General features: G+C 56.4%; 2 protein-coding genes across 11 annotated transcripts in view; both read left to right on the top strand.

Moving 5' to 3' along the window:
* The first annotated feature begins 228 nt into the window (after positions 1-228).
* Positions 229-12,009, top strand: part of LOC133922278 (putative disease resistance protein RGA4) — a 53,589-nt gene continuing 41,808 nt past the window's right edge. For 4 of the 10 annotated variants that reach the window (XM_062367534.1, XM_062367535.1, XM_062367525.1 and 1 more), the window contains exons 1-3: positions 229-401; positions 484-586; positions 676-858. The gene's annotated coding sequence lies outside the window, so the exon portion shown is untranslated. Of the gene's footprint in view, positions 402-483; positions 859-12,009 lie in introns of all 10 variants that reach the window. The other 6 variants (XM_062367531.1, XM_062367528.1, XM_062367532.1 and 3 more) reach the window with 6 other exon arrangements.
* LOC133923150 (predicted GPI-anchored protein 58) lies at positions 6,159-8,686 on the top strand. Its single transcript, XM_062368589.1, has 3 exons — positions 6,159-6,247; positions 8,128-8,437; positions 8,558-8,686. The coding sequence occupies exons 1-3, from the start codon at positions 6,159-6,161 to the stop codon at positions 8,684-8,686; spliced, it is 528 nt and encodes a 175-aa protein (XP_062224573.1).

Below are 12,009 nucleotides of genomic sequence, written 5' to 3'. Positions count from 1 at the left end.
GTTTTGATTGCAACGCACAGACACTTAGCTAGTACGAATTGAAGTGGCACATGCTATATATATCACACTGTTTTACAGAGCTCTGACTCTCACTCCATGTTAAATTTGTGTTTGTAGGCTAAGATAAAAATGACCCATCAAACACTTTTGATGTACCAACAGCTCCTATTTTTCAAATTTTTTGAAAAGAATTTTTAGAGATACAGTTCTCATTTATCATAAGTCTGCAACGACCTCGCGTCAACTCTACGCTAAGCTAAGTTCATCTCCCTTGCGCTTTGGGGCTGGGCTGCAAATCCAGCAGACAGGCTCCGATCGAGGAAGGGCTTGAAGTCATTAATAGCAACCTCCTGCAATCAATCTCGCCATTATCTGCAGCCTCCTGCCCATCGATCTTGCCAGTAAGCCTCCCTTCGTCTTCTAATCACTTCTGTTTTTACATTTTTGAAGGATAGATGAACAACTGCTTACTAATCTTGCCAGATCGGGCCGTCTTCTAATCCTTCAACTCTAAGTTAATTTCGACTTGGTCACTTTCCTTTCGCTTTTTGCTGCCATATCTGATTTTTCTCTGAACAAACCACAGGTGATTGTTTACTTGAACTCGCCTCCTCAAAACTTTTTGTGATGCTCTAAGTTATTTATATATATGCCAATTGAACTGCCAAGTTGCAGTTTGTGTACGGAAAATTTGGAACTTGAACGAATGGTTCATCCCCCCTTTCGCGTTTGGGGCTGGGCTGTAGAAGTGTATATGCTGGGTGAGAGTTGACGCGGAAGGGAACACCGGCAGACCTGCTCGGAACAAGAACAAGGGATCGAAGTCATCATCAGCCTCCCTGCTAATCGATCTCACCGGTAAGCATCAATTCCTTCATCTTCTGATCTACTTTCTCTTTACAATTGCCAAGAGCAGATGCACCTGTACTTGCTCACTAATGTGCACGATCCGGCCGTCCTAGACCTAGATTTCATTTACTTCGGCTGGAAGGGGTAGACCGTCCTTGCTCACTAGACGGCAGTAGAGGATCAATACAGAAGTTCGTCTTAGCGTTTGATTCGATTTCGTTCCATGGCTAAAAGTGTGCCTGCTGAGGCAATATCGCCAGACTTTTCACCACTATCACTACCAGAGTCCTTTATTATCCATGCTAAACGTGATTCATCTTGCTTGCCTGTCATTCTCGGATACTAATGGAACATATCAAGTGAAGCTAACTATTGAAAATGGTGTAACAAACATATGTACAAATTTATTTATTTATTGGCAAAAAAAACTCAGTTATAGGTGACGATAATAAGTTCTACATCCAAAAAATCGAGAACAATATCAATCCAGCTTAAGAGTTAAAAGTCAAATTGCTGGTATATGCACTATTTACACTGTTACACATACATTTTTAAAAATCTTGCAAACATGATATAATTTATTCTTGAATTTTTCATGGATGGATGTAACTCGTTTAAAATCCACTCTATACCCAAGCTATCCTCCAGTCAGGCCCACACATAGTGTGTAACACCTTATTTATACTTTCGTCATTGTTTCGTGTAAAATGCTATGTTTGGACACTTATCATATTTATATTGCCCCGACACATTATTAGTTGTGTCAGTCCATGTAGCCTATGTGCTTGTTTGGTGTGATAGTCTAGATTGAAGAGTTTAATTAAGTTAGTGCTAGGATATAAGCCTAAGCATTCCAAATCTAGCACATCTGGTTTAACCCTTTTTACACCCACTGGGGTGCTTCTTGTTCATGGGCCCACCTAGAATCGGCTTGCCATTGATTAGATTTCAAACGTTGGGTGTTATTTATAGGTGATGTTAGAGCATAAACCCAACGCATAGGCGAGGCTGTTAGGAGCTAAATGCACGACCGTGACACCTTAGGAGCTAGGGTTCCGGGTGTTTGATTTGTATTTGGTGTGCTACCGAGTGTGTAAGACTTAAGGATGGTTGGTGAGTGTAATACCCAGCTCTATGTGGGCAATATGGCTGACGATGACCAATGGTAACTACCATACTCGGATACCTCAGGGTTTTCTACTATTCTCGGAGCATATCTCTATCTTCGAGAAAGGGATTCCTGGATGAATGAAAATTGTCCGTAGGTACCAAGGATATCTCATAAACAGGGAAGTTTATCTCTAAGAACGGGAAGGAGAACTCCAGAGGATGTACGACGTCTCCCTATATATATGGAGCCTGGGGATCCTGCGGAGGACAAGTTGCACAAGCGGCACAAGTTTCAGAAGACACACCAAGCTGAACAAAGAAGCCACCGACTAGGCTAGATCTGTCTAGGCTAGCCACGCACCCCCGTTTAATACAAGACAAACATGAAAGAGGGTTATTATTCTAAGGGAGGCTTGAACCTGTACAAAAACCTCTCTGTGTGCTCTGTTAATTTGTCTACTCGAAGTATCTCCCATCTTTCTTACAAATTCATAAGATCGGTGGTTCACTAATCGTCGACAGTTGGCGCCATCCGTGGAGATTAGGACAATAGATGTTGAAGATTCTACACAGAACATACCGTCAACTTCACCCAAGCCTGCATCGAGGACTGGTTCTTGGACCAGGGGTTCTACAACAACTTCACCCCTCCCATCGACGAACCAGTGTTTGATTGGGTGGAACTCGACAAAGAACTATCTCGCGATGATTTGGGTGATGAGGTAAGTCGCTTCATGGATCAATGCGCCAAATACTACCGCATCGAGATTGAACTACTCGGTTGCCAAGACAATCGGAGTGCGATATCCACCACAAGTCGGGATTTCCCCCGCAGCTTCCAACAACATGGATTGTCGAGAGACCTATCCGGAGCAATCCGATGACAAATCATTGATGGATCTGGACTCCTCTTTAAGTGGCGGTTATCCCCGAGAAGTATCCACCATCAGAGACAGGGGTGATGATCCGAACGATCGTGGCAACAATTCCACATACGCATAGATCCCTCTAGTTATGGGTCCGGGCGATGGCCAGCAACAGCTAAGCACACTCCCTAGAACTTGAACCCTAACGGAGCGCAAGGTTTATGATCTTTCGACCATCAGCAGGGGGGTCAACGCTTTAAATCTACGACAACTTAGAGGCTCCTTCTACAGGAGGCCCTCATGCGTCCTCCGACCACATATCTGACAACGCCCCTCGGCAAGGACTAGATGAAATCGATGACCGGCATGACCAAAGATGTTCTCATACAGGCTGAGAATTCTCATCTGGCCCTCACTGGGAATAGCTCTAATCGAGGGAAGTCACACAATGCCCCTTCTCGAGAAGTATCGGACTCGGAGAGACATAATCCCCGGAACAAGCTGTCCCGGGATGACAATCAGGTAGCTAATCGCTACAGGACCTCGCCAGTCAGGGGACAACTGATCAATGACTTGCACGATGTGATCGATTGGTGGGGATGCCCAAGGACCCCAGAGACGGCATTGTCTGCCCCTCGATCCGATCGTGGGACATCGTGGCACTGCTCAAGCCGGGGCTGATCGTCGACCCGCGTGGGAAAAACACCCGAGGCCGTCGGGTTCAAGCATGATGCCATCAACGGGTGCCTAGCCTTTTCTCCAGATCTACAGAACGTAAGTTGGCTGGTAAGGTTCCGTCCTGGGTCGATCAAGAAGTACGAGGGAGTGCAAATCCCGTTGAGTTCCTCGAGATCTACACCACGGCTATCCAAGCAGCTAGTAGGGATGAGAAGGTAATGGCAAATTACCTCTCCATGACTCTTGAAGGGGCAGCTAGAACAAGGATGACCAATCTATCATCAGGGCAAGAGCTTCACACCAGGCTCCGGCGAACGCGAAGTTAAGCCTTGGTAGGACCTCCACCAAATCGTCAACCATAACCTCCACGAGTGTCGCCTCTGAAAGAAGATGGTCAAAGCGGTGGTTGAGAAAATGGCTAAGGGAAAGAAGACCCAGGTCGTGACCCAGAGCAGGGACTCTAGCTCTAGCGCAACGAGAGCGACACAGACTCGATATCTTTTCAGCCGGATGAGAGGATTGTAGACCACCTGTTCGGTGGTTTTGCATCCGATGAGTCCAAGTGGCAATACAAGACGATGGCTCAAGAAGTTTTAGCTGCTGTCCCCAAGGGTCGCTAGGCCTTGAAGTGGTCAAATGTCAAAATTTCCTTCAGCCAGGGTGATTGCCCAAAGAACCTCGTACGGCCAGACCACTTTTTGAAAGTGGTCGAGCCCACAATCAACAACTGCAAGGTCAGCCGAGTGATTATCAATAGAGGAAGTTCATTGAACATCCTCTTTGCATGCGCACTCGAAGAAATGCAGGTCTCCCGATCTACCATCAAGTTGGTTATGCAAGCCTTCTACAGCATAGTACCCAGATCATCGGCCACTCCTATCGGCCAGATATCGCTCCAATGATATCTTGGGACAACCAACTTTGGCTAAGTTCATGGCAGCCATGCATTACGCTTACCAATACGTGAGATCCTGAGACCCGAAGGGGTCATCACCATTCGGGGTTGCCCCAAGGTAGGTCTCCGCTGTGACAAGCAGAGTCTCAATATGGTAGCTCAACACCAACCAACCAAGGAACCAAAGAGCTAAAGGATCATAGTGAACAAGAAGCCTTAGTCGTGATTGCGACAACAGTGCCTCAAGATGCAAATCCAGAAACCCGAGGGTTTGTGTCGGAGGATTAACTCCTGTCGCAGGGATCCCGAGAACCCCCTTTTTAGAGATTCGGCCGGGGGGATGATCCTAAATAAGTTCGTTGGAGAAATGAATGAGAGTAAATGCAATGGCCAGTGGTGGGGGTGATGACCTAGTGCGAAGAGAAGTAAATGCACCGGGATTTAGACAGGTTCGGGCCGCACGGGGGCGTAATACCCTACTCCTATATGGATGTAATAACTGTCCTGAGGAAGTCCCTCAAGGATGTTGCTGGTTACAAAGAGATTGGCCTAACTAAGAGCTTGAGGCTCCTTATTCTTCGGCAGGGACCGTCCCTTGTGCCTTGTGTTCGTCTATGGTTTGGTGCTTGATGCCTGGGTGCTTGCGGTTTCTTGTTGGCTTGTCGGATCATCCTTTCTTCTGTGTTGCCAGCTCTTTTAAGTACTCGCCGGCTGCGACATGGCCCGAACGGGAAGGAGGGGGGCACAAGTTCCAAGACGCCATGACTGGGAAAGGCGTCATCATTTCTTCTGGGTGAAGTGACCGGGGGTGGAAAAAACACCGCACGCCCGATCACCTGTCACCATAAACGCCCTGGCAACAGGCGCCGTGGAGAGGGCCCACTGGGCAGCCGCAGAGCAACCCGGCGTGCCCGCCCTGTCTCTTTCCTCTACCACAGCAGGGCGGCAGACGGAACGCCTTGATCCTTGCGATGTTATCCCGAGACAAGCCGAATGATACGGGACGGGACCTGTGCAATTAATAGCCCCACGCCTCTCTGCCAAAACATGGCAGGAACTGACACCGCGGCGGGAGCAGTTGGAGATGTCAGGCCACGTACGCTCATTAAATGCGGCCTCGGACCTCTGACTGGTGGACACCTCATCGGCGGGCCCCTCGGGGGCCTTTCTGGGTTGTCGGGGCACCAAGTGCTCGGGGGTACTGTTCACCTCCCCGAGCACTCTCTTCCGAGAATACCTATCCTTGTCCTTGGGGTACCGAGTGCTCGGGGGTACTGTTCACCTCCCCGAGAACTCTCTCCCGAGAACTCTTGCACGATCCTTCAGGGAACCGAGTGCTCGGGGGCTGCCACGTGCAGCCCCGAGCACTCTCTCCCGAGCACTCTTGCACGGATCCTCGGGGAACCGAGCGCTCGGGAGCTGCCGGACGCAGTCCCGAGCACTCTCTCCTGGAACTTAGCTCTTCTGATCGTCGGGGGACTAGGGTGCTCGGGGGCGACCGGGCATCTCCCCGAGCACTTTCTTCCCGGTACTTAGACTCTGTGGATCATCGGGGAACTGGGGTGCTCGGGGACCACTGACTGTGGCCCCGAGCACCTTCTCCCGGGACTTGAACTTTTCTCATCCTTTAGGAGGGACCTCATGGGATGGCGCCATGTGGCGGATGGCTGGTCGGGCCTCGGGACTCAGGGACCCCCGGTTCCTGATACACCGACAGTAGCCCCCGGGCCCATGGGCAGGCGATGGCACGGAGACTGCGGATGGGCCCTTCATCGCGAACGAGGCTGAAGCCGGCGCGGACGCCACTTGGCAGGCTTTCAGATGGTGGCCCCCTCGATCCGGGCCTTTGGTACGGCCCAACGGGGAGACGAATGGACGCGCGTCCACACAACTCCCGAAGGGCATGACAACGGGATGGGCGGCACGCGTGGCTGCCGCGCAGATCGAGGAAAATACGCCTGGCAGCTGCTGACACTGCACGACCAGTGGGAGATTCACTTGGCAGTTGCGTCGATCAAGGAAACCATCCCGCCGAGCGCGCCGTGGAAAGAGACGTTTGAATTCTCTGAGGTATAAAAGGGGGAGGGGAGCGATCCGCCCCCCTCTTTACGCCATCTTGCGATCCTGCTCTTGCTTTCTTCACGCTCCTGAGCCCTTAGAATCCCTTAGGCAATCAGAGCACTTCTCTCTCTCCCTCTCCACCACCCAGACAACCTTCCCCTCCGACGAGATACCGAGAGCCGGGGGAAGCCGCCGCGACATTACTCCGGACAGCGTACTGCCGGAGTCTCACTTGAGGAACGAGGAGGCAGCAGAGAGGGTCAGGAAGCTGCTGGTCCCCGAGGGCCAGCAGGGGGCCCTGAAGGTGACGCCGGCGAGCTTCCTGCCGGCGATGACCAACCCCGGGCGCATCGTCCTGTTTACGTCCTTCGTGGCGGCAGGACTGGTGCCGCCATTTTCAACATTCTTTCTCCAAGTCCTCGAGACCTACGGCGTGCAGTTGGTGCATCTGAGCCCCAACTCAGTCGTCGTGCTGGCGGTGTTTGCGCACTTCTGCGAGATATTAGTGGGAGTGGCGCCATCGGTGACGCTTCTTCGGCATTTCTTTGCCCTACGATCGGCCGGGAAGAAGAGAGGGTACTCCACGGTGGACGTCACGGGCTGCTGCAACCTTCGGCTGCGGGACGGCATGGAGGAGCGCTACATCCCCCAGGTGCCGCGAAGCAAATGGGAGGAGTAGCGGCGGGACTGGTTCTACGTCGACGTCGACCCCCACAACCGTCTCACCCTGCTAGAGGTGGCGGTGGAGCCCCAGAAATCGACATGGGAGGCACCGCCGCCATCGGACGTGAGGTTGGAGCCGGTCTTCGAGCGCATCGGGTTCCTGCGCGACGCCGGGCTGACCTCGGTGATGGTGGTGGCGAACTTCCTGCGCCGCTGCTTGGCGCACCTGCGGGAGCGAGCCCGGCCCTGCTGGCTCTACACCGGGCCCGAAGACATCACCCGGACCCAAATTGGCGCAAGCTGGGACCTGGGCCCGGCGGAGCTGAGGGGCATGCTCCGGGTGGTGACCGGCATGGAGGACATGAGCCGAGCGGAGCTCCCATGGAGAGAAATGGCACTCTGCGCCAACCCCGAGCGCATGGCAATCCAGGCAAAGCTGCCGGAATTCGACGCCCAGGGGCTCATCGACCGGCCGAGGAGCCGGAGCCCCGAGGCCCCCGAGCTCCCTGGGTTGGATGAGGCGGCCAGCGAGGGGGCCGCGAGCAGTCCAGTGCGGACCGGTGGCCCGGGCGCCGCGAGCGGCGAGCCGCAGGCCAGCGGTGGGGCCGCTGCGGGCAGCAGCCGTCGCACCGGAGGAGGCACCGCTGATAGCGGAGCGACGGCGGCGCCGGAGGACCGGGGGAAGCGCCCCCGGCTCTTCATTCCCGTGCCGAAGTCCGCGCCGTCGCCATCGGCAGCGGCGGCATTCCCGGTTCTGGAGCCGCGCCTCGTTCGGATGGGGCCTGATCCGGCGCCCGGAGACCGCGCGACGGCCACGCCGAGCCCCCGGTGGAGGAGGATGAGGGAGGACTCCGGGCCAGCGCTATCGGGCCCGGAGTTCAGGATCCCGACGGCCAAATGGCAATACCGAGGGACCAAGACCACGTAAGTTTTGTTCTTCATTCCTTCTTGGGCGTGCTTCGCCCGAACTAAGCTTCGGTTTTGATCTTCGTCTTTGCCCTGCAGGCCGCCTGCGGGCGCCACTGAGGGCCAGGGGCGGCCTGAGACGCCGAGGCCGGCGCCAGCCCCCGAGCCGAGCGCGTCGGCGGAGCCAGGGCTGGCAAGCGCGGCGGCCGGGCCGAGGCCAGCTGACCTGGCGGCGGAGACAAGGCAGACGGACGCGGCGGCGGTGCCGAAACTGGCGGACGCGGTGGCAGAGCCGGAAATGGCGGGCGCGACATCCTTGCTGGGACCGGTGGATGCGGTGGCCCAGAGGGTGCCGGCAGACGCGGCGGCCAAGGCGGAGACGCAGCCATCCCCCGAGCGCCCGGCGCCGGTCGAACCTACCCCGGGCGTGCCAAGCCCGGGGCGGATGATGGCGTTGCAACCTTCGGGGACCCCGGACTCCCCAGAGGAGGCTCGCGGGTAACCCAGCGCCCAACCGGCGCTCGACCAGCCTGCCGACCCCCTCCCCATCGCGATCGAGAGCGTCCGGGTGGCGGTCGAGCGGCTGGGTGCGGCGGTGGACGGGGAGGTGGCGCAGCTTGAGGCGGAGCACGCCACGTTGGCCACGGAGAGGGCGTAGCTTACGACTGCTTGGCGCTCCTTTAAATCCCGCCTCGTCACGGTGCGCGCCGCCAACGAGGAGGAACAAAGCGCCATGGAGGAGGCCCGCGCGGAGGCCATGCGGGAGCGGATGTTTTTGGAGGACACCCACGCAGAAGTTGCGTGGGAGAGGGAGGTTTTGGAGAACGCCCGCGCAGAAGTTGCGCGGGAGCGAGAAGATGCCACCCGCCTGGCTGAGGCGACGCGACAGGAGGCTGTCGAGGCCCTTGCGAGGGAGAGGCAGGTGCGGGAGCAGGAGGAGGCGGTCACGGACCACGAGAGGGCGGCGAAGGACCTCCAGGCCGAGCTAACCCGTCGAGACGGCGAGACCGACCAAACACGCACCAACCTCCAACGTTGGGCAGGGGAGCTCCAGGACATCGAAGGGGACCTCCGACGCTGGGAGGAGGACGTCGCCATCTGGGAGTTCGACACCGAGAGATCACGGCGGCGGACCTGGGCGCCCGAGAGGACTTGCTGACCCGCCGGGAGGCTGAGGCTGCTGAGGCGGCGGTGGCCGCCACTGCTAGGGAGGAGCAGATCGCTAAGCACGAGGCGGAGCTGACCGCCCACGAGCGGGCTCTGTCCGAGCTGGCGGCACAGGTGAAGCAGGCCGCCGGCCATGCGCCCGACACTGGCTATTCTGGCGCGGCCGGGGGCCAGGGACTCGAGGAGCAGTTGCGGATCGCGAAGGAGAAGCTCAAAGCCGCCTTTGTCGCGCGGGCCAGCCTGCAGCATATGTTGGAGGACACACTCCGGCGGATGCGGCGGTCCGTGGCGAGGGCCGGCCTTGGGCGACTCGTCGTGGAGTCGAAGGGTGACGGTCCTGGCCGATTTGTCCTGGGATTCCAGCAGGTCTACAAGCACCTCGAGGCGCTGCCCTGGGCCGTCCAAGGGCTTGCCGCCCGGGAAGGGCGTGGCTTGGCCCAAGCGGTGGCCGAGCACGTCCTGGCCTGCTACCGGAGCAGAGACTCGAACTTCCCGCTGGAGCCAGCTTGGGAAGGAGTAGTCGAAGCCGAGGAAGAGGGCACCGGTTCGGAGCACTATTGCCGAGGTGGCGGTCGGCTTCAAGTGGTAAGTGCTGTCGCCGCCAGCCCCCGGGGGTGGCCGTGACGATTCCGACTCTGACGCCGACTCTGATTAGGCTTTTTGTAGTTTCTTCTTCTTTCATTTTTCTTTGACTTGATGTTAATACGGGAGTGATCCCTTAGAAATGCTTGTATTCCCTTTGTAAATATAATGGAAGCTTTTCTTTGGGCTCGCAACTCTGGTATTCTCGAGTACTTAGCGCTTCTTCTGATATTTTGCCTTGATGCCCCGAGAAGTACTCAGTCGGTCCGATCCCGACCTTTCCATCCCCAAGAACGAAGTCGTCTCGACCGTCCTTCTCGGTGCGTTCAGCCCTCGAACCCTCGCGGGTCCGCATCGGCTAAGTCAAGAGACAAAGACACGAACTTCCTTGCTCGCGAGATAGATCGATCCAGCACGGAGCACGCCATAACCGGTGAACACTTTTCCACCTTGCGACCACTCAGCCAGCAGACCGGAGACACGTGCGGGTAGGAATGCGACCAAGAGTCCCCATGGTTCGGTGGTGCCCGGGCTTAGGACGGACCGAACCGAGCACCGACAGCCCGCCCCTGAGGCCTAGGCTCCGGACTACTCGAGCGGCTCGAGCGATAGGATTACCCAGGGCGCCCAGGGACTCAGTAGTGCTCGGGGCCCTTAAAAGCGGACCGAACACCACGACCACCACGAAAGACTTCGATCGGACATTACCGCACGTACGATACACCTTTCTACGGACCGTTCTGTTGTTCTAGGAAAAAGTGGACATACGGTAGGGTTTTGTGCGCGAGGAGACCACTCACCGGACAGCTGTCGGCCTTTCGGCCAACCGATCCAGGAGGGGCGTGCGCTCCGAGCTCGGGGTGCCCGGGGACTTGGTTCCCTCGGCCGGGACGCCCGAGCATCAAGGGGCGCGTGAGGAGCCCGGGGTCGGGTGATCTCGACCACTCATGCTTAAGCGGTAGGACCACCCGGGAACCCTTGGGGCCGAGCAGCGACCTAGGCCTCGAGGCCCTCACGGTCGAGCTGCTTTTGCTTTGATTGTCGATCTGTGACTTAAGAGAGAATGGAGAAAATCCTTGTTTGGTGCGCTCTGTTAGTGCGGTACTTGTTATAGACTGCTTTCGTTTTCGACCCGAGACCTCTCGAATACCCAGATCGGCGGACAAGAGCGGACAGAGGCATAACCCAGAGGTCCTATGGTTCGGTGGCGCCTGGGTATGACAGGCCAGACCGAGCATCGACAGCCCACCCCTGGGGCCTGGGCTCCGGACTACTCGAGCAGCTCGAGCGATAGGATTACCCAGGGCGCCCAGGGACTCGGTAGTGCCCGGAGACCTGCCACGACACCGAACACCACAGCCTACCACATTAGACGTAAGTCAGCGGCAACTGCCCGCGCGCATACCGATCAGGATTCTTTTATCAACGGGGAAAATGAGAGAGCGAACTTTTCTCGCACAATCGAGCATCTCACCAGACAGATTAAACATATGGAATCCAGAAAAACAAAATTGACATACGATTGCACATTAATATTCATGCTGAATTGACAATGTTTTACAAGGTTGGGTGACTTACCCAGCTAGTGGTAGCCCCCGGTCAACTTGGGCAGGGGGGAAGCCCTCGGCCTGGTTGACCTGAGCCGCGAGCATGGCCATCTACGGGTAGAACTTGCGCAGATGCTCGATGTTCCATGGGTTGGGGAGCGGTTGCCCGTCTTCTGCAGCTAGCCGGAAGGAGCCTTCTCGCGGGACCCCGATCACGGTGAAGGGACCTTCCCACATAGGGGACAGCTTATTCTTTCCTTTGCGTGACTGGACGCGTCGGAGAACTAGGTCCCCCACCTCGAGAGACCGAGCCTGGACATGGCGCTGATGGTAGCGCCGCAGACTTTACTGGTAACGAGCTGCCTGGACGGCGGCATGCCGCCGGTGCTCCTCCAAGTAGTCGACGTCGTCGCGCCTCTGCTGCTCCTGTTCGCCTTCAGAATAGGCATGCACCCGAGGGGAGCCGAGGGTGAGCTCGGAGGGGAGGACCGCCTCAACGTCGTACACGAGGAAGAATGGAGTCTCCCCGGTGGCGCGGCTTGGCATGGTCCGATTAGCCCATAGCACGGCAGGCAGCTCGTCCACCCATCCCTTCCCATGCTTTGCGAGCACGTCATAGGTCTGGGTTTTGAGGCCCTTCAGTATCTCCGCGTTGGCGCGCTCAACTTGCCTGTTACTCCGAGGA

Source organism: Phragmites australis, chromosome 6 (genome assembly GCF_958298935.1).
Source record: "Phragmites australis chromosome 6, lpPhrAust1.1, whole genome shotgun sequence".
NCBI lineage: Eukaryota > Viridiplantae > Streptophyta > Magnoliopsida > Poales > Poaceae > Phragmites > Phragmites australis.
The sequence above is the reverse complement of the archived record's forward strand: the minus strand, read 5'-3'. Positions and strand labels throughout refer to the sequence as shown.